The sequence below is a fragment of the Branchiostoma floridae genome, chromosome 2 (assembly GCF_000003815.2).
Source record: "Branchiostoma floridae strain S238N-H82 chromosome 2, Bfl_VNyyK, whole genome shotgun sequence".
Classification (NCBI taxonomy): Eukaryota; Metazoa; Chordata; class Leptocardii; order Amphioxiformes; family Branchiostomatidae; genus Branchiostoma; species Branchiostoma floridae.
The window spans coordinates 14,443,298-14,470,228 of record NC_049980.1 but is presented as its reverse complement, the minus strand read 5'-3'; the positions used below and the strand labels follow the sequence as shown (position 1 = coordinate 14,470,228).

The window sequence follows — 26,931 nt, the reverse complement described above, 5'->3', positions numbered from 1 at the left end:
AATCCCATACATGTACCTTGGCCATATGGATCAAATTCCATGGATCTGTACGTGGGTGTCTGATCCCAGAGTCGGCTCCAGCTTGTACACGTTATATGTTAAGGATTGCAGTTGTCATTTCGGGAAGTGATGATGTAAAGCTGGCAGCCCCTTGTATGAGGAATCTTCATGTCTAAACCTCAAACCCTACATGTAAAAGAACCCAACACACTTATTGAGAAGGGTAGGGGAGATCTGGTGTGCTTGTTTGGCATTAGGCCACATTACATGCAAATAGAACTTTGGGGATGTGGATAACATTCGTTTCATTTCCTTGACTTGTACCTGCAATCATCAATATTGAACATCATGCCATTTGCAATCCCCGTGCCATATCGGAGTTACACATGCTTTGTTATCCTAGTTTGTGATACAGCAAATCCTTTGCACTCCTCCTTGGTTGCAGGTTCCTGTGGTGGTGACTTTGTGGATGCATCAGGAACCATCACTAGCCCGGGGTACCCTGTAGGATATGACAACAATGAGAACTGTGTGTATAATATCAGAGCCCCCAGTGGAAACTATATAAGACTAGACTTCCAGGCATTTGGGACAGAGTCTGGATTTGACTTTCTGAAGATCTTTGAAGGTGGAAACCAAGTTCAAAGGTAAGTATAGGGTTATCTGTTAAATTCAATATCTGTTTCCACTTGAGTATTGTTGGTACAAATTAAGTCAAGTTAACTGTTGCGAACAATGAATATTTATTTAAGGAGGCATCATATTAATTAGATTGCTCCAACAGTTTGGTAACATGAATGTCCCTCCCCTCTACATACAGGTACTCTGGACAAAGCCTCCCACCGACTTTCATCAGTAGCACAAATGCGGTTCAACTCAGGTTCACCAGTGATGGGAGTGTAACAGGCCCAGGCTTCAGTCTCACCTATCTTTGTAAGGCTTCTGTATGGACAATAACTTGATGGCTGTGGTTTCTGATAGAGATGCAAAATTATGTACTATCCTTTATCAGCTATGGTACCTACTTGCAGTGAGTATCATTAACAACACTGACAGGGTTCAAATTACAATTGGTAAAAAAATAACAGAGTTCTAGGAAATCTTTAATCATACAACCCTGAAGTATGGGAGCTTAATGGGATGATTTGTTGATGAAGGCTGGACAGAAACTTAAGGTGAACATTATTAAAGGCATTGCAATCTCTACAACTGGATACAATTTTGAGATTTCCTTCCAGACATTCCATGTGACATCCACCACTCTTCTTCAACATGACACTAGGTGCAGTGCTGCTGTGTGTTCATATCTACTGAATGATGGCTGTCACAAAACATCTGGAAATAATTTTCCTAACCATACCAGCTTATAGAGATAGTGTGATTTTGTTGTGTGACATCTTCCTGGTTTTCAACATCTCACAGAGTTTCTTGTTACCTCCAGTTACCACCAGTCCCACTGCTGGTCCTGTGGGGACCTGCCCTGATCCAGGCAGCATTGTCAATGGCAACAGAAACCCCTCCACTGGTTCCACTTTCAATGTTGGAGACACGGTAGGTCAGCACTCTGCACACACAGAACTCCAGAATGTTGTTTAAGAATCTAATGTGCATACATTTGTATGTAAGACTCCAGAATTTTGTTTCAGAAATTCAGAATGTAATGTGCATACATTTTTTGTCTCAGAATGTAATGTGCATGCATAAGACTCCAGAAATTTGTCTCAGAATGTAACGGCACTGAACTTTAATCCAACGCAACTTTAATCCAACACTTTTCAGAACCCATCTGTCAGTCAAAAACTATCTCCGGTATGCAAATTCTCTTGAGTGGTTTACAAAACCAGTAAGGTATACGACTTAAAACCTTGTAAGTTTGAGCTCTCAAAGATCGCACGTTGCAGCGACAGGTTAATCAATCTTCTGGTATGTTTTCATGCTAATAATCAAGCCGTGGGAGGAGGGCAGCGATTGTAATTTCAAGCAATCGTACTCTTTGTCCTCACATTTCACATTAATCATCACAGTAAATATAGCGAAATATCAATAACCTGTCCGTCCAACACAACCAACATGCCTTGAACTGTCCCTCTTTAAAGTACAGGGCCAGGCTTTGTTACACAAATTCAATGGAAATCCGAACACGCGCCATTTTGAATCATATTTCAGTATGCCCCTTCACCCTATTTTTGAAAGTGATCACATCCAAAGGCCAGTAGGACGGATCTCACTGGCGATACCAACAGACCCCACATGGGGGACGTACTGTGGGGAGTTTGTACTGTGTTTTGCAGGTATATTTTTGGGAGCCATTCACAAACAACGTATTTTGCCACCATTTGCTTACCAAACAACTGATGAAAAGTTTCATAGAACGTCATAACTGTGTAGTAGAACAGCAGAACGGATTTGCCACTGGTTGATGCATTTTTGGGCCGTGTTTTGATCTCCACTATCAGCAGTTTACCGACATGCCGATTTGCCAATTTAACCTTGAGTAAGTGCCTGCCGATTGATACAAATTTGTCGTTGTAAATATGAAATCCATAGATAAACAGCCTTGTTATATTATTGTGTTGGATTAAAGTTCCACTTGGAATAGAATCCCAAGGGACTTGCTATCCGTTACACTCTGTTTGAAGTGTTATTTTCTCGCCACACCACAGAAAGTTGCAGACCAATGCATGTGTAGCAATAGCCAGAGAAACATAGTAAACAATGCACTAAACAGTTTTTGGAATGCGCAAAAGCCTGCTCGTTTATTTATGGTTCAGTTTTGAATATGCTGGAATGTGTTGGATTAAAGTTCAGTGCCGTTAATGTGCATGTGCAGGACTCCAGAGAATTTGTCTGTTGCATGTGATATCTTTTTCACACAACATTTAGAAGCTGTAAGATACATCATCCTTCAAACATGACCTTTTACATGTATATTGTGCATTTTGTGGAAGTGCCCTGTAGTCCCTGGCTCATATCTTGCAAAACTATCAATGTTGGTGGTATCTTTATTAAGACTTAGAAAAAGTTAAATCTTTCTTTCGAATTGTTATCTTCCACTATACAGATCACCTACAGCTGTAATGCTGGATTCCAACTAGTTGGAGCAACCACCTTAAACTGCACGGTAGGGCCACCTCTACCTGGTTCATCTCAACCAGCTGGCTGGGACAGTGCACCACCAACATGTCAGGTTGTAGGTGAGGAACTATCATATCAAGATCACTGTAAAACTTCTCCTTATATCTTATTACAGACAGATGTTTGGCTGAACATTTTTAGTTGTTCAATTTTGCTTATTATCATTTGTCTGTCTTTTTTCTTTTTTTCACCTGCAATTAGCCCTCGGGCAAGAATTTGCAACTTATTATTAAAGAGTTAGATCTAGTCACTGAGAAAATCTCATTGTCTATCTGGTAGTTGGGGTGGCAATAAAGTTGAATGTATAGATCAAGACTGCTATTGACAGTATTCTTACTGGATTGAGAGTGTTTCAAAATTTTGGTTTACAACTTGTGATTGATTGATGATGTAGCCCTTAGTATAAGGTTTGTCAGCAGCCTACTATAAAATTGCTTTTCTGAACTAGCAACACCAACCAGTGCGACTGGATGTGGAGGCAGCCTGACGGCTCCTTCTGGAGGCCCTTTCGCATCACCCAACTATCCCAGTAACTATGGCAACAACGAGATTTGTGAGTGGTCCATCACCGCACCGACAGGAAGCACGATTCGGCTCACATTTGACGAATTCGACGTCGAGTTAAACTATGACTTTCTATACATCTACGATGGATCCAGTGATAGTGCTCCACAGTTGCAAAGGTAATGCCCCAATAAACTAGCACATAATCATGTTTGCCTGTGTGAACAGAGGGTTTGTTTTCATCATGTCCATTTGTGTTGGTGTGTGTTCATAGTTACTACAGTGGCAGGATGTTAGGAGAAAGATGTAAATAAAGCCTGGCAGGAAGGTTGACCACAAAGGTGAGACTTGCAGGAATGGCAGAAACTGTCAGACATGACAGGTCATGGGGTCAGTGGAAGAGGCTACTGTTTCATGGGGGAGTATTGTTTTTGGTCAGTCTGTTCCAGCAAAACAGACCAACAGTGAAGAAATACAGTTGATAAGGCTCGTATTTACCATCTATCCATTGATTTATAGGTTAACAGGCTCCCAGGGAGTCGACCCTATCACCAGCACGTCTAACATGGTGTTCCTGAGATTTACATCTGATCAGAGTGTCACAGCACATGGATTCCAGTTCTCCTACACAAGTAAGGCCTTTCACTGCATAGCTCATATTTTATATACTGGTATGCTTCTTGTTCAGTTCAGTTCAGTTCAGTTACCCTCGTAGTATGAGGTGCTGCTGCTCCAGACAGCTCTGTCTAGCAAGATGGCCAGCAGGTCAACTTATTCCTCCAGCACTTTCTTTAGTGTCAGCTACGGTACTAATGCTACTGACCTGAGACTGTATGAACTACTTTTTAAAATTAATTCAACTCCCTTTCCACAAACTATAATGCACAAAAACTGTACATTTAGGTAGATGTAAGATGTATCATAATGGCTTTTTGTGCTAGACATATTAACAACCATTACTTAATTACTAATTACAAAATAATGTATTGTATGGGATGAGAACAGGCTTTTACAATTGTTGGTGGAATTTATAAAATCTAGGCATTTTTTGTGATGTCTTATTATGTGTACAATGTGGGTTTCTCTCATTTAATGATAAATCCTTGGATGTGAAGGAGTAATCATATTGCTGTATGTACTCCAGGCATCATTACAGGCCAATGCAGGGATCCCGGGGTGCCTGACAATGGGAATAGGGATAATGACAGTAACTTTGCAGTGGGCCAGACTGTCACCTACAGCTGTATGACAGGGTATCAGCTGCAGGGGACTGCCACTATCACCTGCCAGTCTGATGGGTCATGGAGTGATTCTACACCAACTTGTGAAGGTGATAGCGCTACATGTGTAGATGTCATGAGCTCCAAGTACTAGCAGCTGAGCTCCAACTTGTAATTTCACAAAGTTTCTGTTTAATAGTTATGAGAAGTACTAATAGTTTCATTGATAAATGGAAGCAAACAGTCAGTATATGAGTTTGTCCAAATTAAAGCCTGCAGGTAATGTTACGCTTTAATTCCTATTTATTGCTGCACATGATAGAACCACCAACAGGGGGCAATGAAAGGATCATTACCCTACGTCTCTCCACACATGAGGGTCCTGTCAACCTTCTATGTGTCTATGCTCCAACGTTACAGGCTACTTCTGAAGTTAAGGACCGGTTCTATGGGCAACTGGACAGTACAATTAAGAAAATCCCAGTATCAGAACACATTTTCATCCTAGGCGACTTTAATGCCAGGGTGGGCACGGACCATGAGTCATGGCAGACTGTGCTAGGTCATCATGGGATTGGAAAAATGAACGAAAATGGTCAGAGGCTCCTTGAGCTATGCTGCTACCACGATCTCTGTGTAACAAATACCTTCTTCCAGAATAGAACTATTCACAAAGCATCCTGGCGACACCCCAGGTCGCAACGCTGGCATCAGCTGGACCTAGTCATCACACGTCGTTCCTCCCTAAACAGTGTGTGCAATACAAGAGCATACCACAGCGCAGACTGTGATACTGACCACTCTCTAATATTGCTTCGAAGATAAAGCTAAGACCTAAAAAATTGCACCATGCGAAGAAGAAGGGCCAGCCCAAAATTGACGTCAGTAAGACTATGCTGCCAGACAGAAACCAGAAATTTCTAGAATGCCTTGAAGGAACTTTGAACAACATCCAGCCACAGGATGCTGAGCACAGGTGGGAAACACTGAGCAAAACCATCTACAGTGCAGCAGCCCAGTCGTATGGAAAGAAGGAGCGAAAGAATACAGACTGGTTCGAAGCATACATATCAGAGTTGGAACCTGTCATGGATACAAAACGCAAAGCCCTGGTTTCCTACAAGCAAAATCCCAGCAGTCAAAACTTACAAGCATTAAAAGCTGCCCGACACGAAGCCCAGCGGGTCTCACGTCGTTGTGCAAACAACTACTGGCTCCTGTTGTCAGAGCGCATCCAGCTTGCTTCAGCAACTGGAGACATCAGGAGGATGTACGAAGGCATCAAACAAGCCACGGGCAAACCAATTAAAAAGAGTGCACCCCTCAAAGCAAAGTCAGGAGAGATCATCACTGACAAAGACAAACAAATGGCACGTTGGGTAGAACATTACTTGGACATCTACTCAACAGAAAACTCAGTCTCACAAGATGCACTTGACAATATTGAAGACTTCTCTGTCCTTGCAGAGCTGGACGCTGAACCTACCATTGAGGAGCTGAGTAAAGCCATTGATTCCATGTCAAATGGGAAAGCGCCTGGTGAAGACAATATCCCAGCTGAGATCATAAAGAGTGGGAAATCTGTCTTGCTGGAACCACTACATGAGCTACTGTGTCTTTGCTGGAAAGAGGGCAAAGTACCTCAGTCGATGCGAAACTCCAAGATAGTCACTCTGTATAAGAATAAGGGAGACCGTACGGATTGCAACAGCTACAGAGGCATCTCGCTGTTAAGCATCGTGGGAAAAGTCTTTGCCAAAGTTGTCCTTACCAGGCTCCAGGTTCTGGCAGACCGGGTCTACCCAGAATCCCAGTGCGGCTTCCGAGCCGAGAGGTCCACAACCGACATGATTTTCTCCGTACGCCAGCTTCAGGAGAAGTGCCGCGAACAGCAGAGGCCGCTATACATCGCTTTTATCGATTTGACAAAGGCGTTCGACCTTGTTAGCAGAAGAGGCTTATTCCAACTACTAAGGAAGATTGGTTGTCCCCCACAGCTGCTAGACATCATCATCTCCTTCCATGAGGACATGAAGGGTGTGGTCAGTTTCGACGGGGAAACCTCTGAGCCCTTTGCAATTCGGTCAGGTGTGAAACAAGGGTGTGTGCTGGCCAACCTGTCTTTAGACAAGGAAATTGACAGACGGATAGCTAGGGCGACAGGAGTGATGACCAAGCTCGGAACAATAGCCACCTGACGCTTAACACAAAACTTGAAGTATACCGTTCTTGCGTACTCAGTACGCTTCTGTATGGCAGCGAGACCTGGACTACATATGCCAAACAGGAAAACCGCCTTGAAAGCTTCCATCTTCGATGCTTAAGGCGCATTCTTGGGATTTCTTGGAGGGACAGAGTACCCAACACCACTGTTCTGGAACGTTCCTGTTCCCTGAGCATCCATCTTCTCCTCTGTCAGCGACGTCTACGCTGGCTGGGACACGTATCCCGAATGAAAGATGGACGCATCCCGAAGGACATCCTGTTTGGTGAACTAGCGACAGGAAAACGGCCAGTAGGACGACCGGCACTGCACTTCAGAGATGTCTGTAAGCGTGATCTGAAGCTAACTGACATTGACCCAGCCAGCTGGGAACAGATTGCAGCAGACCGCAACAGATGGCGCCACACGGTCAAGGATGGTCTTGCAAAGGGCCAGGAAAGACGTACAGAGCATCTTGAGTCAAGGAGACGCAAACGCAAAGAGAAACCGCAACAGGGGTACCCCTCTGCCTTCATATGTCCAAACTGTGGCCGCGACTGCCATGCCAGGATCGGCCTACAGAGCCACAGTAGACGCTGTCAACCACCGTGACCTGAAACAGAGTGCTACCATCATCTGTAAAGATGGAAGGATGCCTACTACTACTATATAAAATGTAGATATTATGTTGTGATGTTACATCAATATGGATACGTTTACTTGATGAGGTAATAACTTATGTTCTGTTTACTTTCATTATCAGCATCCTGTGGTGGAACCTACACGGACCTGTCCGGAGTCATCATCTCTCCTGGCTATCCCAACTCCTACCCCAACAACGCCGAGTGTGTCTGGACTATCCTGGGGGGCACCACGTCCAGCGGAACCCCACGGCTTATCGAGCTCACCTTCAACAGCTTCAGCCTAGAATCCAACTATGACTTTGTGTACATCTATGACGGCTATACCAATGGCACACAACTTAACAGGTTTACTGGTGCTAATGTCCCAGACCAACAGAGAAGCACGACCAATATTCTGTCTATCAAAATGACTACAGATGGCTCTGTCCAGCAGGGTGGCTTTCAAGCAGCTTACCAAAGTAGGTGTTCACATGGACACAATTTACATGTTGATGTAGTTAATTTTCTGAAGATAGAATCCATGTAATAAATCAGGACAAAATGCATCTTAAGGCCACACCAATTTAATTTCTTGGTTCTCGAATTTTTTCAGAAAAATTTTGGGGCGGTCGGTAAAAAAAAAAAATGAAAAAAAAAATTTGCAAAAAGTCTGGGGTGAACATATGAGGCTAATATAACCAAAAAAAACAAGCTTAGTAGTCAAGTTTTCAGCTTTTCATGGCATGATTTATCCAGCTTATTGGTTGGTTTCTATCGTGTGACTACAAAGAAGCTCTCTGATTGGTTTATCAGCAGTATGTACCCCTGGAATGGTTTTTTTTACAGGTCTGCGATAGCAAAACCTATATTGTTATTGTTGGGACTAATTTTTTTTTCCAAATCGGAAAAAATCGGTCGGGAAATCCGAGAACCAAGAAATTAAATTGGTTTGGCCTAATGTAGCTTTGACATCAACACTAACACAATTCTAAGAACATGTACTAGTACATGTATGTAACATTGTATCATTCACTTGCATACATTAGATAGCATTTTTGACTGCGCTGTGACAGATTAATTACATCACATTGTTGTAATACCAGCAAAAGTTCAATGTTAGATTTCATGCAGAAAAAACAGCATTCAAACTCACTTATGATCTTGATTTGTTCTCCAACTCCCAGTCCTAGGATCTGTGGCCTGTGATAACCCTGGAGCACCCCAGTTTGGCAGCCTGGTGACTAGTGTTACAGGAAACAGTTTCCCTGTGGGTTCACAGGTCACCTTCAGCTGTGATGCAGGGTACGACCTGAGTGATAACTCACCGATAACCTGTCAGAGCAACGGCCAGTGGTCTGGACCAGTACCCACCTGTGATGGTAGATATGATATGTCATCGTTTAAGTTTCTTTAAAGATGAGAAAAGGAGACAATATGAGTAGATTGTTGTGTTTTGTTTGTATTGATAGCAAACTTTGCCTGTGTTTCAGTCCATAGTCAGCTGTGCCCAGGCACACACATGTACCTGAGGTCAATGACCCCAGGGTCACCTGGCTTGCATGTCTATTTGTTGGTATCTATTGTCAGTCATTCTGTACAACTGTCACATCCTCAGCTGCCTGTGGTGGCCAGCGCACGGAGTCCTCTGGTACCATCCAGTCTCCTGGTTACCCTGGTCAGTACGGAAACAACCTGAACTGTGAATGGGTCATCACCTCACCCACAGGCGCTGTGGTACAGCTCCAGTTTGAAAGGTACTAGAATCAACATTGGATATTTTCTCATACTTGTTAGCCATTGAAATTAACAGTTAGGGCCACATTTGGGCCTCAGAAAATTTACTGCTAGTAATTCTTTGTATGTGATGACTGTTAATTGTATCATCCAATTGCTGATGTTAACTGTTCTATATGGTAGGATATCTCCAGTAAACAAGGTTCATGAATTAAGTGATGATACTTTGATGTAATCTTATTCTTCAGATTGGACCTTGAGGATGGCTATGATATTCTGGAAGTTCGTGATGGGACAGATGGGTCCTCACCATTGCTCCAGCGCCTTACAGGCTCCAACACACCAAGCCCCATCAGGAGCACAGGCAGCTCCCTGTACCTGAAACTCACCACTGATTACAGTGTCACACAAACTGGCTTCAGGGCAACCTTTAACGGTAAATCTTCTGTATTCTTGAAGGATTCTGTTGGCTTGTGGTCACACAAGTCAGCAGCGATAACGTTAGATATGTTGAATTTGATATCAAATTTTTTTTGCAATAGTTTGTCTTTTTCAGGTTTTCCTGAAATCAGCTCTGTGTACAGAGGTATAAGTGTGTGTCTTTCTGCAATTATGTGATGATATCTAATAGTTGTAAGTAGGCAGGTCTTGGAAAGACAGAGGTATATCATCAGTGTTGGGCCTTTTGGTAGCTATCCCCTGTTTTGCTGTCGCACTTTCTTTTTTTTTTTCTATCTTTTGTCCTGAACATGCTATGTTTTTGATTTTTAGTGACAGGCAGTTTCTGACTTCGGGAAAATACGTTCAGACCCCCCGCATTGTGATCTGAAACAGCAGGGGTATTCTTGTTAAAAACTTCCAAAGGATTACTGAACCTGAATGAAATGAAGGATGTTCATAGAACTAGATGTAAATTATGCTTTTCACCCTTGGCGGCCTGTGTGTGTGTGATATGTGATTTTGGTAAAAGAGATCAATGAACATAGATGCTACTCAGGACTTTTGCATAATCAGTGAGAAATAAAACAAGACATTTACAACAACTTTAGATATTTCAGGTAGGTATGAGACCCTTAATCCTTTCTTTGCTCTATATTTTGCTTTGTATTTGTTTATTACTAGAATTCATTTATAACTTACTGCCCTGCCATATAGCACACTTTTAAATGTACTTCTGTCTCTTAAGAACTAGACATCTTGGGGTGAGAGCTACATGTACATTAACTATTTTGCCTTCTTTGCTAACAATATTCAGATGAGGTAGCTATGGCCTGCCCTGATCCTGGTGTTCCAGCCAATGGCAATCGTGACGGAGACTTTTTCTATGTGGGTAGCACCGTCACCTTTTCTTGTGAGCTTGGATATGTCATCAGTGATGCCACGCCCCTTACCTGCCAGACAGGTAGCACACCATCATGGTCTGGACCAATTCCAACTTGTGATGGTTAGTGGCAGTTGCTATTGTTTTGCTATTGTGTTTTGATGTACCATCCTATTGTCAAACAACGCCATCAAGATACTATGTGAAAATGAATCAATCTTATGAAAGAATGATTGTTAATCTGTAATTTTGGTTTTGGTTCTATTTTACAGCCCTCTGTGGTGGTTACCTCACTGCTACAGAAGGAATTGTTTTGTCAAAGAACTATCCCAACAACTATGGAAACAACTTGAACTGTAATTGGACTGTTGCTGTTACACCAGGGAAAGGTGAGACATATAATTGGTTTCAATTGAGGATGCTGACTTTTTTTCCTTCTTTGAAACTGATTTAAGTATTCACCATTCGCTTCTCTTTCCTTCAGGCATCAACTTTCAATTCAACACGTTCAGCTTGGAGGCCAATTATGACTATTTGAAGATCTACATTGGTGACAACCCAAGCACAGCAGCTCAATCATACACAGGACAGACTGTGCCCAACCCATATTCTGCAAACTATCACATTGTCTTTCTAGTCCTAACATCTGATCAATCAGTTTCTACCTCAGGATTTAACATCAGCTATACCAGTGAGTACTACAATTTTTTCAAATATCCTTCTCCCTGCCTACCATAGGAAACTAGTACCTCACAGGCTTTAATTTGGTCATTCTATTGATTAAATTCTTATGGCTCTGTGACTTTTTTCTGTGGCTGAAATTATGAGGGGAATTGGATGGTGCTACAAAAATTCCATATCAGCTTATCAGTAATGAAACAGTAGGAATAATCATGATTAAGAGTAAAAGATTCATCTGAGGATTTTCTGTAGCAAGTTCTGTAGCAGCAATCATATCAAAATACATGAATTGTCCTTTTTTGAAAGATAACTTTTTATGTTACAGCCTTTGACCTGTCAGCAAACTGTCCATTTCCTGGGAGTATAAACAACGGTTACAGTAACCAGGGCAGTGGCAATGTTTTCCTGGTGGGGGAGTCCATTACATATGGCTGTAGCCCTGGGTATACCCTGGCAGGGACAGCAACACTCACATGTATCAATGGCAACCCTCCACAATGGAATCATCCTTTACCTCAGTGTCAAGGTAAGTGAGTCAATATCTTATAGTTATGATTAAAAAAGTTTTTAGGTATTTGGCATCTCCTGAGCAGATCAGCATTGGTCAGCTAAATATGGAGATTGTGAGAGCTTGAATAAGCTGATTCAAGATTTAAGATGTTTACGCACAGTGTGATACATTGCTGGTAATATGCCAAAGTTTAAGGACCCAGAGACATAAAAACACATCTAGACATGTGTCAGCTATTAGGGTTTACACAAAACTGTGTAGAAGTTTAGTAGTGGTGCAAGGAGAAGTCTGCTGCACTCTGCTGTCATACTAGTTCCTGGCAATACAACAGTTACTTTCCTTAAAAAAAGAGCCAATAGTACAATTACTATATTGATAACTGTGGTGTATGCTTCTGTTATTCCATATACAGCCCAGTGTGGTGGTACACACAGTGGACCCATTGGTACTATTCTTTCCTTTGGGTATCCCAACAACTACCCCAACAACCTACGGAGCTGTGCTTACGAGATCTCAGTTAATCCAGGGGAGGGGATTATCTTAACGATTACAGACTTCCAGACAGCTGGCCCTGGTGACACACTGACGGTGAGTCTATCACTATACACCACAGCATCCATCCCAACCCTGAATGTAAGGTGATAATATTTCAAGAGAAACTTCAAATTTTGCCCCTTTCACTATTTTGATCCTAAGCAATGTTTTGCTTCATATTTTCCATGTTCAGATCTATGATGGCACTCAGGATTCCCCATCTCTTGGGAGCTTCAGTGGAAATCAGCTAACACAGGGCCAGATGTTCAACTCCTCCTCCAACCGTATGTTACTGATGTTCAACACTGATGCTTCAGGTTCAGCAAGGGGTTTCAGTATTACATACAGATGTGAGTATCAAACATGACTCTTACAATAAAATTTTGTTTTTAACTTTAACAATATACCATGTAGTGGTTTTACCAATTGTTGAGAAGGTGATCTTGTATGTACTTTAGTGACTGATACTGTCACTTCTAATCGGTTCACAATACCCTGTGCATTGCAATTTTCTTTTACAATGTTGCATGAGCAATTTACAGCTCAACAGCAATATTGTCTCATCAAAGCTACTTTCCTGCTAAATCTGGAAGTGTTATCTTCTGCAGCATATGCCCTTCCATCTGAGTGTCCTGACCGAGGCAGTCCAGCCAATGGACAGGTGGTGCAGATTACAGGGTTTGGAGTGGGAGCTTTTGCAATCTACGACTGTGATGAAGGCTACACTTTCCGTGGCAACCAGACTATCAGATGTGTGAGAAGCAACCCTCAGTCCCGTCCACACTGGGACAGTGACCTGCCAACATGTACAGGTAGTGGCCGTAGTTTTAAAGTGTTCTGCAAGATGATTTGTAACAATGCTCCACATTTTTGTATCAACCTCAAATACAAACTGCTACAATGATTTTCTTACAGCTGCATGTGGAGGAGATATCCGGGTCCCTAACCCAGGGACCACAGGACTGATCTTGTCCCCAGGGTACCCAGGACTGTACTCTAACTACCAAGACTGCACATGGACACTGCAGGCTCCACAGGGACAGTTATTTACACTCCAGTTCAATGCCTTTGAGTAAGTTTGCCCTTACAGTTAACAAGAAAATGATTCATACCCTTTGTAATTGTAATTGGCTTGGAAATAATTTTGGTACTGACTTAACCCTTAAACTGCCAGAGTTTCAGCCCTATAAAATGCTATAATTGCCAGGGTTGGCCGCTGACTTCCAAAAAGACACCCCCGAACAAGGCCGAAGTCCCTAACTTCCGGGGTTTGTGCGCTACACGCGCGCAAAGCTGCTACTTCTGGGGAATACGCTATCCAGGATATATCGGGGCACGGCACACAGGGCATGTATATGTGTGCCGGATATATCCGGTTTTGGCAGTTTAAGACAAATTGCTCATAATCTCTCTAATAATCAGATTTCTTTCTTGCTTAAACTGTTGACAGTATTACAATATTTCTTCAAATGTTTCTCCAGCTTAAACTCTCAATGGTTAACTATGAAAAAAGAGAAATTCTATGATTTGCAGAATTGACTATGAACTGAAATAGTTTATGTACCATTACATGATTCTTCTACAAAATGTACATGCTGCAAAATTCATGTTATTGAATAAGGATCTAGCCATAGTGTATATCAATGATGTTTTCTGTTCTTTCTGTGTACAAAAAGACAATTTCCAAAGTATCACTATTGACAATGCCCTGTTTTGCCAACACAGCATAGAGACTTGTGGCAGTGACAGAAGTTGTACCTGTGACTATCTGATAGTCCGTGATGGTGATGCGGCCACATCTCCCATGGCAGGGGGAGGGCGCTTCTGTGGTCAGCTTCTGCCTCCTGACATCAGCCTCAACAACACCAACACCATCCGCATAGAGTTCCACACTGACCTGTCTGTCACAAACCAAGGCTTCTCTATAAGATACACAAGTAAGCTTATCTTCTTTTGCTGCTGGATCAAAGTATATTTTCATGTGCTTGTCTACAGTAACATACATGTACAGTAGGATGTACAAGACTAGAAAACATGATCTTGTGAGGGTCTTTACCTGTGACAGAGATTGTAGTCTCAAGACTTCTATAAAAGTTGTTAAGAACATACAGTTACATCCATGGGCCACGGTGAAATTGAATGCTTTTCCTGATTTAAGTTGAGTCCCAAAAATACATGTACATGTAGAATTGTGGCACAGTGTCCTGTCCCATGTTGCTATATGCCATAGTCAGGTATAAAACAGGGTGAAACAATAAAGCCATCTGTTTCATTTTTATGGAATGAATGGAAATTTTGCACAATGTTAAATGCATTTATCTTCTTGAGACTGATATGCCTTGTACTGTATTTCAGATTTGTAAGAGTGACACTTGTCCCTTTACCTTTATGTCAAATTGTCAACTCCTTCTGTAAAGATATGAACCCTGCAATGATACAAATGGTATAATTACTTTTTGAGCCACCATCATGTTAGGTAAAATGTATCACATCATTCTTTCCCCTCAGGTTATCTTCAGACAGTGTGTAACGACCCGGGAACCCCCATGAATGGTTCCAGGACGGGTGGCAGTGTGTTCAGTGTTGGTGACACCATCTATTTCCAGTGCGACCCTGGGTACATCCTGTCAGGGGCAAGTTCCATCACCTGCCAAGGGAACTCACAGGCAGGCGTGGCGTGGAGCGGGCGTACGCCAACATGTGAAGGTAACAGATATAACATCATGTTTTCTGTGGTAGAAACAGACAGTTCTTTATTTTGTACCACCGACATGGGAGGCAACTTTCCTATTGATATATTGTATGATACAGAATTTCTGGACTGTTTATATGCTAACACCTTGCTAACTTGTGACGTGTACATGTGCATGCAGCACCTTGTGGAGGTCGGTTGACAGACCCATCAGGGCTGATCCTGTCCCCTGGCTACCCCAACTATCCCCACAACAGTGACTGTACCTGGACCATTGTAGTGCAGCAGGGGAGGGTAGTGGAGCTGACATTTATATAGTAAGTCTTGCTTTACTCTTGCACTGGCCATTGCTAAATATATACGTCCCAATCAGCAACATTTATGCTTACTCCCCAAACAAGACCTGTCCTTGGTGCTAAATGATTACTACTAAAGTCCACCACTATGGTATGATAGTGTAGACCTGTCCTTGATGCTGAATGATTACTTTAAAAGACTTTCATTATGTTATGATAATGTAGACCTGTCCTTGGGGCTGAATGGTTACTACAAAAGACTGTCCCTATGGTATGATAGTATAGACCTGTTCTCGGTGCTGAATGAGTAGTACTGTAGCCCATCACTATGGTTTGATAGTGTAGATCTGTCCTTGGTGATCAATGATTACTACAAAAGACTGCCCCTATAGAATGACAGTGTAGACCTGTCCTTGGTGCTAAATGATTACTACTAAAGTCCACCACTATGGTATGGTAGTGTAGACCTGTCCTCGGTGCTGAATGATTACTACTACATCCCATCTCTATTGCATGATAGTGCACACCTGTCCTTGGTGCTGAATGATTACTTTAAAAGACTTTCACTATGTTATGATAATGTAGACCTGTCCTTGGTGCTGAATGGTTACTACTACTGTTATAGTAGTAACAGTCCACCACTATGGTTTGATACTGTAGATTTGTCCTTGGTGCTGAATGATTACTACAAAAGACTGTCCCTATGGTATGATAGTATAGACCTGTTCTTGGTGCTGAATGAGTAGTACTGTAGTCCATCACTATGGTTTGATAGTGTAGATCTGTCCTTGGTGATCAATGATTGCTTCAAAAGTCTGTCGCTATGGTATGATAGTATAAATCTGTCCTTGGTGCTGAATGATTACTACAAAAGACTGCCCCTATAGTATGATAGTGTAGACCTGTCCTTAGTGCTAGATGATTACTACTAAAGGCCATCACTATGGTTTGGTAATGTAGACCTGTCCTTGGTGCTGAATGATTACTACTACAGACTGTCACTGGTATGGTAGTGTAGACCTGTCCTTGGTGCTAAATGATTACTACTAAAGCCTGCCACTGTGGTTTGATACTGTAGATTTGTCCTTGGTGCTGAATGATTTCTACAAAAGACTGTCCTTATGGTATGATAGTATAGACTTGTCCTTGGTGCTACATGATTACCACTACAGCCCGTTACTATAGCACAATATTGTACTATAGATTTGCTCTTTGTACTTACATGCTGTCCCTAATCTCCTCGCAACTTTGTATCTTGAAATCGTGCTAAGAGGTCATTTCTTATCATTGCAGTGCCAGTGAAAATAGGTAAATCTTACATGTATTTGATTTAGTTTCCAGACTGAGACAGGATATGACTACATGAACATCTATGATGGTACCAACTCCTCGGCCCAGCTGGGAGATCAGTACACAGGTCACCTGTCAGAGCAGGGCAACCTGCCAGCACCGCTCAGGAGCAGCGGCAACCAGATGACTGTCGTGTTCCATAGTGACTCCTCAGTTGGTGGGGATGGCTTCCAGCTGAGCTACCAAGGTACTTGGTCTGGAATGATTACTGTTGTTCATGATGTGGCTCTTAGATTTAAGAAGCAATTTGAGACACATTTGTACTCTAAATGTCAGTTATACAGGTATACCATAAAGTACACACTTGCTGCTAGATGGTAAGGTGTTCAGTGTAATATTACCAGCTGCTGTCGCAGAGTGTGGCTTCCAACCTGATAGGTTACATCAAAGGATGGTGATTCTGGTCATTTAGATACAGAATGCAGATACAGACGATTCCACTGCATACCCATACACATGTTTGTTCATTCCTATGTGTACAAGAAAACTTCATGGTTTGTTTATTGCCAACCATGTTCTTCTGTGTTGATGTAGCTATCCGTAGGACCTTTTGTCTACCCCTGACTGCACCCATGAATGGAACTATGATTGGCAACAACTTCAACGTCTTCAGCACTGTCAGCTTCTCCTGTGATGATGGTGAGTTTGCATTTGGAACACTTAACAGTATTTGTATCGTTGTATTTGTATTGTTGTCTTCGAAAAAGGAGTTGAACCCAATAACCTAGGATGTAGAGTTAGCTTTTACTAGCTTTAGACTAGAGTAGACACTTGTGATATTGTTCTTACACTGTTTGTATCTTTTATGTTACCTGCAATTAGCCCACAGGCAAGAATTTGCAATAAATGTTATTATTATTTGTTATTGGGGGGAAATTTGGCTCTCTCAGGTTTTCTGTAACACACTTTGGTATAAGTTAAGGTATAGCTGAATGGGTTTGTGCTGAAAATTTCATTGCTGTTACTTGCTATTTCATCAAGTACCCTTGTTTGAGTCTTTATGATTTGACAACTGACTGAAGCTTTGGGAAGTATGTTAACACACCCAGGTGTTCTTTGCAGAAGGGCAGTTGTACCAGAGAAATGATACAGATTTTGTTTCCTATTCCTCAGGTTATGAGTTACCGTCATCATGTAACCAAGCAGGCCGCTGTGTCCTGACATGTACTTCTGTGGCAGGGACACCAACTTGGGACAAACCTGTCCCCACCTGCACAGGTCAGTGGTGTAGTCCTAGGCCTCAGCTGCTCTTTTTTCCACACTTGTATTTTCTTGGTACAGAGCGTCTGTTTCTGTTCATCTTGGCATTGGTTTGGGGGATCAAACTCCTGTTTGTCTTAATAGCAACATTTGAAATGAAATAAACTAAAACCAAAAAGTCTGGATACATAGATTAGGTCCATCACATCTCTGTAACTTTGGTATCAAGCTTGTTTATTGCCCTTTGCAAAGATATTCCATCTGTTCTGAACACCAGCACTACCTTTATGAGTAGGCAAAAAAAGGGCCAAAACTTCCCTTGAATCCATTGTTGTTTAATGATTGGCATTATGTTTAACGATTGGCATTATGTTGTATCATTGGAAAGCTTGTATATTTTAATCTAAAATGATACCTAACAGGTAAGCACAGCCCAAAATATTTCAGACTGCTCATGATTTTTGTAACTTGGACCCTTGCATGGTTTCTCCACAGCACCATGCGGAGGAGACAGGAGACCGCTGGTGGGCATGTCAGAGGTCATCGTCTCTCCAAACTACCCAAGGAACTATGACAACTCCCTAGCTGGCTGTGTCTGGTCTATTTCTGTGGATCCTGGTTATGGTAAGCTCATGTTTTATGCATGCATTTGATTGACAACATGGGAATAAGATTAGTTCAAAATTGAATGGGTATAGCCATAGCCGAGGCTTAAAAAAATATTGTAGCAATACATGTAGCTGACACAATATGTAATGATATTATAATCATGGAAAGATGTACAGAACTACATGTACAATGTATCTTACATGTAGTACACTTAAATAGGGAAATCATATAAATTATCTGATATGGACTGGAATGTCAGAGAACTAAAAAAAAATGCTGTTAGTAATTTTTTTATTCCCATTTCTCCTCTCCCCAGTTGTACATTTTGAGTTTGTGGTGTTTGAGACAGAGTCACAGTTTGATACCCTGACTATCTACGATGGATCCTCCTCCTCATCACCATCCCTTGCCACTCTCAGTGGTACACACTCAGGGGAAAGCTATCTGAGCACAGGGGTATGTAGAGTAAAAGTTGGGTGCAGTAGAGTACTTAGATGTAGCTTAAGAAGGGAGGCCATAACGTGGTAGTTTGTATGCCAGAATTATACAAGATTTCTTGTGTTTTAATGCAGCTCAAAGTCTGTTATGATTTTTTGCCACACTGATAAGGTAAATGGTAAATAAACAAAGTTTCCTTTTGAACTTCCAGAACAATGTCCAGATGAGGTTTACAACAAATGCACAAGTCACAGCAAAAGGATTTCACACTGTCATTACTGGTAAGTATGGAAGACGTGTAATGTAATATCAGTTAATCAAATATAAAGGTTTCAACACAAAGTCCGAGTCAGTTGGGAAGGTAGGGCAAGGCAATGGCCACATGGTATAAGGGAAATGCTTTGTATAGGAAATATAAGGAACATGCTGATTGAAGACTGGTTGGTTGGAGTAATGGTGAAATCTTCTCTTCCCCCAGCCGTACACGGTACAAGTACATCCTACTGCCAGGACCCAGGGATGCCACAGTTTGGCAGTCGGCAGGGGAATGATTTTGCCATTGGCCAGACTGTGACCTTTTCCTGTGACCCAGGGTTTGTACTGAACGACACTGCTGTCCTGGTGTGCGAGCAGTCCTCCACTATAGCCATGTGGAATGGAACAGTTCCGGGCTGTGTTGGTGAGATTTCAGGCCATCTTGAAAAACAGTTTATTAGGCAGTGTGACAATGCGTTAACCTTAAGCAAAAGGGCAAAATTTATCAAAAACTGTAAATTACCTTATAGTTATGAATGAATTTTTTGTATGCATATCTATTCCTGTAATTGCCCATATTTGCTGTTGCTTGTCTTAAAGTTTTGACTGTAACTTGAAATAAACTATACCAAATGTACCTGTTAGTGATAATGACATCCAACTTTAAATGTATGATTTAGGTGTATCCCAACACAACTCAAGGTGAATACATGACATTTGTGTAACATTTTTACTCTCATCTGTGGCATTTGCTTATTACCAGTACTTGTTCATTACCTAGGTGCCTGTGGTGCCTATATAACTGGTCGTACCTCCGGCTACATTTATTCTCCAAACTACCCTGAACAATATGGCAACAACCAGAACTGTCAGTGGACAGTGGAGGTCAGTCTTGGGGAAGGCGTGAAACTGACTGTAGAGTCCTTCATCCTGGAGGAGCCATACGACAAGCTCAAAGTCTACGATGGAGGCTCAGCTGATTCCTATTTACTGGGAGAGTATACTGGTGGGTTTGTTCTGACATAAACTCTGTCTAATCTTTCTAGATTCGTACACTAGTCAAGCCAATGCTAATGATATTAACAATGTTGTCCCTATTTTCAACAGGAAACACCATTCCCAGGGAGATCAGGGCCACATCCAACATGGTGTACTTGGACCTTACTACTGACTACTCTGTCACCGATGATGGGTTCAAGATCCGTTATGAAAGTTAGTTACATGTATTTAGATTTTTATAGATTGAAAGAAAGCAACTGTCAGTCTGTTCAATGTTATAAGTTTTACTTAGTTCACAGGTTCACTCTTGCAGACCATGTTTATCTTACAGCAGAACATGTATAATGTTTGCATGATTTGAGAGGAAATTGTTAATAACAGTGTGTACAATGGAGTTTACAATGATACTGAAAACCTCTTGAGGTATTTCTCTACATTGTACATGCATAAGTGTATCAATTTGATTTATTTATGACATTGTATAAAGGGGCTTAATAGTTGAAACATAATTCTTGCTGTCGTGATGGTAGAAGTATCATGTACAATCAGCTAGTATTGACCATCAAACACTTTTTTCACTTATGTCAGCATATGGGCTGGTCAGTGCACCATGCCGTGATCCTGGGGTCCCAGTCAATGGCTACAGGACTGGAGACAGTTTTGTTGTGGATGCAGTCGTCTCATTCGGCTGCAATGAGGGCTTCACTTTGGTTGGTCATGACCACATCACCTGTATGCCTGGGAACAGGAGGGACTGGAACTATCCTCCCCCCACCTGTGAAGGTACATGTACTTTTAGTGACAACAATTGTCTATTTTTCTATGGACCAGGGGAGCCAGTTTAGGAGCCGTTGTTGTTGACTTTCGGCTTGGGGACTGTCTTTTAATACCTTTACCTTTTACCAAATCTGTAAGCTGTAATTTTCTGTACAGAAATGCACACTCAGTACAGAGGTACACATATGAATGAGGTTTAAGTTTAAAGGAAGTTAAATGCTGCCTGCATCTGTTGAATATCATGTAAAAAATTGTTTTGAGTTGCAACCAAAGGAATGTTTTCTTGTCTACTCAGCTCTGTGTGGAGGGTCTCTGACAGATGACACTGGACTTATCTTCTCACCTGGTTGGCCTGGAGGTTATGATCATGAACAGAACTGTACCTGGACCATCACTGTCAGTGGCCGAAGTGGTAAGCACACATTTCATCTTCAGTTCTTTTGGTTACTCGTGACTCAATGAAAAACATTTGAAAGATGCAGCCATTCATAAACACCTGCATTCTTAAAAAAAATATATCACTATAAGTCAAAACATTTAATATATTATACACAGTTTGAGTTTGTTCCAAGCTACATATCTGATTAATTGTATTTTACAGAATTTCTTTTTTTTGCTTTTAAAGTCTTATATAAGTTGTGAGTTTCAGAAAGATAATGATTATATCATAAATAAACATTTGGCCATTGGTTGTGATGACCCTTTTTATCTCTGACTCTCTGTAGGAATTGAGTTGAGGTTCCAGAACTTCAGTCTGGAGCAGGACTATGACTATCTGTACTTGTACGATGGTCCCACCACCAACTCTCCTCTGCTGGGCAGCTTCACCGGACAGATGATTCCTCCTGTGCTCTACTCACAGACTAATGAAGTAGTCATTACATTATCAACTGACAGCTCAGTGAAAGATGATGGGTTTGCTCTTCAGTATGAAGGTACAGCTTCATGCAACTTGAAACACACAATATACTAAAATGTACATGTACATTTTGTATTGGATATTATGTTTTGGTTGAATGTTTTTTGGTTATCGATATTTTTGTGGTAAAGATTATTTGTTTCATAAAATCCAGGAAGATGCTCATCTAGTCTAAAAGATTTCAATAATCATCAAATATCACTAATCAAACATAGGATATGGCCTACTACAATGAAATTTAAGATAATGCTTACATTCTTGTAACAGTCCCTCAAGCAACTGGATAATAATTTGGAAATGGTCAGATGGTCTGAGACATAAATTCTAGTTTCGCATTGTTGCTGCCACCATGGCACCATTAATAAACTGGCTTTACAACAAGTTGTATGTTTAACTTAATATATGCTATATTACCTTTCAGCATTTCTTTCACGATATTGTGTCACACCACCGGCTCTACAAAATGGTCGCATCGTCGGGACCAGCTACGCGGCAGGTTCGGTGATTCGGTATGACTGTGACGAGGGTTACATTGTGAGCAGCCCTGCTGTTCTCACCTGTCAGCAGGATACCCTGACATGGAGTAGCCCTTTCCCCAGTTGTGATGGTAGGTACATGTACAACTGTTACAACAATTTTCTGTCAGGAAAATATTAGAGCAGCTGTAAAGAATAATCATGAAAACAGTCAAACCTGTACAAGTGAGGCCACTCTACATACAGTGTGTATGGACCACTTGGCCAATGTGACCACTTTTTTTGTACCTTAGATTATTTTCCCTATTAATGTAAGCATTAAGAATCCTGTCCCTCTATATATGTCTGTGACAAGCAGTCCATATAGACGAGATTTTATTGTTCCCCTGACTCAATTAAGTCTTGTTGTGCAGTTCTGACTATAATTTTACATCTTTGTACAGAGTCTGACATATAGAAATCGTCCTCTGGCTATTGTGCAAAATTACCACAGATATAGAGTAATGACACCTTGGCCCTATCTCTGCAAAAGGTTAGGATCATCCATGCATGTATCCTCCATGCTTGAAAGTGTTATTATGATAAATAGATATTGAGTAACTCACCAGTCCGTTCCATGTCTCCACCACAGCTCCTTGTGGTGCCAACTACACAGCCCTGTCAGGCACCATTCTGAGCCCCGGCTATCCCGGGTCGTATGGTAACGGGCGGGACTGTCAGTGGCGGATCATGCTCCCAGACGGCATGGCTGTGCAGTTCAGCTTTGTCGTGTTTGATGTGGAGGATGGGTATGACTTTCTCAAATTCAGGTCAGTACCACTAATATCAGCCAGATTGTTGTTTTGTCTCAAAATGAACGAATTTATTATTGATTATTTGTACCTGTATTCAGGTAATGGAAGTGAATGTAGATCCAAACGAAAAGGAGCATTTAGAATCTGTTGCAGAAATCAAGACAGCTAAAAAAATGAGGAAAAGTCAAATTCACTTATAGACTATAATAGTACTGATACTAGCTTGGCAGTATCATTCTGTAAATTATTCTTTTTTCATGTAAACATATGCCCTGTACTAACCCACTGGGCACAGGTGTGCAATAAAGGTCTTCCTTAATTCCATTCATTCATTTTCAAAGAGTCTACTCTTGTAAAGTTTGTTCAAAATGTTTCTATTAGACTTAAGTACATTTAACACAAGCATACTGTATTAAATTATCTTGATATTCTTGTCTTCAGAGAGGGGCTAAGTACGTCCTTACCTGTCACAGTTCAGCTGACTGGTACTCAAGTAAATGACACCTACATCCCTTCCAACAATGTGCTGGTACAGCTCACCTCTGACTACTCAGTGGATGGCAAGTTCATGATGCGCTACACAGGTACAAACATTTTTACTGCTTAATGACTTAAAGTCTTCACTCTTCACTTCAGTGTGTATAGGAGATGTGACTTAAGTGTCCAGCCATAGCATATCTTCAAACATCATTCATTTGTTTCATGATCAGCTGTTGCTTCCCGGAGCTGCCCTACACTTCCACGGGTGCAAAACGCAGTGCAGATAGGAAGTGGCAATGCTATTGGGGATGTGGTGAGGTTTGAGTGTAACCGTGGGTTCACCATGACGGGGGCTTCCACTTTGACCTGCAGGGGTGGCAACATCACAGCCTGGGACAACAGCCCACCAACATGTACAGGTGTGTGTTTCAACCAGGTGTGATTTCTTAAGCAAGATTAAAAATCATTCTATGTATATAACTCTATGAACAAAGATGATTGATCTATTTATTTATTAAGAAGGGAGCAGTTGGTATTGGTCGTTTCTTTTGCTTTAGAGTACCTGCATTGTATGTAGGCCTAATGTATCTTGCATAAAATTCAAATGACACACTTGTCTGTATCTGCTGAAGTCTAGCTATTAATTGAATGTAAGTTCATCTGTGACGGTAGTTAACATAATGATACAGTTTTTAAGACTTTATATCCGTACACAAAATAAACCTAAGTCGCACTTCCGGAACGGAAGTGTGACTTAGGTTTTGGGTCATTACAACTTGAGAAGGATCAGAGGACTGATCGAAAGCTTGTTGGTAAGTGCTTTATTTTGTGTACGGATATAAAGTCTTAAAAACTGTATCATCTAGCTATTAATTTTGTAATGGGTTCCATTTCTCACAGTCTTGTGCACGACTAACGATGACCGCTCAGATGGCAGTGGAGTGATCCTGAGTCCAGGCTATCCTAATAACTACCCCATCAACACCATCTGTGGTTGGACTCTGCATGGGTGTAACGGACACCCGGTCACTCTAAGTTTTGAGTACTTCCAGTCAGAGGGGAATTATGACAAGTTGGAAGTATTTGATGGTAGTGTATTATGAAAAACGTTATTCTATTATTCCATTAGATTACATTTCACTGAATGATCATATTTTAAGTCCCTGTGTGGCGACATGTTCAAGTATTGAAAGAGAAAATGGCAACATGTATATCTGATCCCTTTAAACATAAAATCAAACAATGCTGAACGTGTAATGAATTGTTAAGTGTTAAAGTTTGGTGACAACAGACAAGACATAGTGCATATTGTGAAAACTGTGGTGATTATCACAATCTTTGAATGAATTTGTTGTTTTGTTAATCATTTTTTTTATCAACACAGTGACAGTTACTAATTGCACTAATGTGTATTGTGGTAACAAGTAATAAAATTAGTACAAGGAGTCAGTACATTTTCTAATAAGTATATTATATTTCCAAGTTGTGACAAATATATTCAATCTTATTCCCAAAGGAACAACCGATGCAGGCACTGCAGCTGTGACCTACACTGGCCGCCCCTTTCCAGTAGCTAACTACACCAGCCCAGGAGCAGTCATCTTCCTCAAATGGACCAGTGATGCCTCCATCACAGATAGAGGCTTTGAGCTTAATTACCGATGTTAGTATGATACTGTTTTTATGGTTGGCATTCTGATCCTTTCATGGATTGTACACTATTGCAATGTACACTTTACTTATATCACATGTGTGTCTGTTGATCATGAACTGTGTGGGGTTTGATGCTTACATCCTTTTGTTTTTGAGTGCATTATATGGAAGTTGTAATTTTTTCCAACCTTTATTTAACCTTCGACATTACATCTCTGTCCTTGGCTGTTTTTTCAAGAGCTTAAGGGGAGGAGGAGGCCTCCCCTCAGAAAAGGCATAGTGATAAAAATATCTGGCATAAGGATGTGCAAGGCAATATATTGTGATTGACACAGACCAGCATTACATTGTCAATGGATATAAACTGAATGTTTTGGTTTCCAGCTGTCTGTTGCAATGATCCAGGCATACCAGACAATGGCAACAGACAAGGGAACAGGTACATGTTTTCAAAGTCTTACAATGTATGTAGCATTTTGTAGGCTCATTCATCATTCTTCTTACATAACATGCTCTTGATTAGATTGACAAAATTCTCATGTAATGAATTAAATATATTTAGGACCTGTAGTTTAATATTAAAATAGTATGGATACAATTCTATCCGTAATAGGAAATTTTCTAGCTTTTGTCAAGAAAGGGATAAAGACTGCAATATGTTGAGAACACAATGATCATATTGATATTTGAGTTGATATCAAAATTTTTTATTTGTTCTTTCAGTTTCAACCCCAATGACAGAGTGACCTTCACTTGTAATGCTGGGTATACCCTGGTTGGACAAGCCACTGCCACCTGTCTGTTGATGGGAAATTATGCGTACGAGTGGACCAGCCCCAGACCTGTCTGCCAAGGTGAGGTGTAAACAGGGGTTTTAAAGTTAATAATTTCCAAGAAATCATTTTATCTCTGAAATGACCATTGATTGTGTTTCTAAGAAGGTAAATACTGGTAGTAGTTCCTAAAGAAATAGGGATTTAAGGCCAGATGTTTGGGATAACTTATTCTTGCCTAATCTGGTGGAAAACAAGATTTAAGGAAATCCATCACATGCAGTCATCATGAGATAGCCATGCAGATGCTAGCCATGTCTTGATTTAGATGTGTCACATGTGTTTTGTTTGAGGTAGATTCTTAACTGTAGTAAGAATCTAAGGTTAAAGCTGTGCAGTTTTTCACAGTATTAATTCAGTCATTTTTGTTGCCAAACAGCCACGTCCTGTGGCATGCCCCGTGCCCCTGCCAATGGAATCATCGATGGGAATGACTTTACCATTGGCTCAACTGTGACCTACAAGTGCAACTTGGGATACCGCCTGCCAGGCTCTGCTGTGACCCAGATCACCTGTGGAACCAGTGGGTGGAGCAGCAACAACCCACCAGCATGTCAAAGTAAGGATGAGCATTTATATTCTGAACCTACAGACTATTTAAATCTACATAGTATGATAAAGAACAATATCTGAAAATTATAGGACACATGCACTGTGCTACCGTCCCTAACCAAAGAATCAGTTGCCGCAAACA

General features: G+C 41.2%; 1 protein-coding gene across 1 annotated transcript in view; it reads left to right on the top strand.

The window, feature by feature from the left end:
* Window positions 1–445: 445 nt before the first annotated feature.
* The window catches only part of LOC118408392 (CUB and sushi domain-containing protein 3-like), a gene marked incomplete at its 5' end in the record, with an annotated part of 40,619 nt that continues 14,133 nt past the window's right edge, over window positions 446–26,931 (top strand). The window contains 43 exon segments of the mRNA XM_035809166.1: window positions 446–647; window positions 821–933; window positions 1,442–1,551; window positions 3,062–3,194; window positions 3,584–3,818; window positions 4,159–4,271; window positions 4,784–4,969; window positions 7,826–8,164; window positions 8,870–9,064; window positions 9,301–9,439; window positions 9,668–9,855; window positions 10,675–10,863; window positions 11,013–11,129; window positions 11,225–11,431; window positions 11,747–11,947; window positions 12,345–12,520; window positions 12,660–12,816; window positions 13,075–13,278; window positions 13,382–13,538; window positions 14,192–14,403; window positions 14,975–15,172; window positions 15,340–15,475; window positions 16,789–16,991; window positions 17,339–17,443; window positions 17,918–18,022; window positions 18,500–18,628; window positions 18,930–19,069; window positions 19,263–19,332; window positions 19,530–19,730; window positions 20,088–20,312; window positions 20,414–20,518; window positions 20,894–21,088; window positions 21,378–21,494; window positions 21,808–22,017; window positions 22,423–22,608; window positions 23,109–23,286; window positions 23,713–23,855; window positions 23,982–24,170; window positions 24,652–24,840; window positions 25,268–25,414; window positions 25,789–25,843; window positions 26,128–26,258; window positions 26,617–26,796. Coding sequence (XP_035665059.1) covers window positions 446–647; window positions 821–933; window positions 1,442–1,551; window positions 3,062–3,194; window positions 3,584–3,818; window positions 4,159–4,271; window positions 4,784–4,969; window positions 7,826–8,164; window positions 8,870–9,064; window positions 9,301–9,439; window positions 9,668–9,855; window positions 10,675–10,863; window positions 11,013–11,129; window positions 11,225–11,431; window positions 11,747–11,947; window positions 12,345–12,520; window positions 12,660–12,816; window positions 13,075–13,278; window positions 13,382–13,538; window positions 14,192–14,403; window positions 14,975–15,172; window positions 15,340–15,475; window positions 16,789–16,991; window positions 17,339–17,443; window positions 17,918–18,022; window positions 18,500–18,628; window positions 18,930–19,069; window positions 19,263–19,332; window positions 19,530–19,730; window positions 20,088–20,312; window positions 20,414–20,518; window positions 20,894–21,088; window positions 21,378–21,494; window positions 21,808–22,017; window positions 22,423–22,608; window positions 23,109–23,286; window positions 23,713–23,855; window positions 23,982–24,170; window positions 24,652–24,840; window positions 25,268–25,414; window positions 25,789–25,843; window positions 26,128–26,258; window positions 26,617–26,796 — 7,110 coding nt within the window.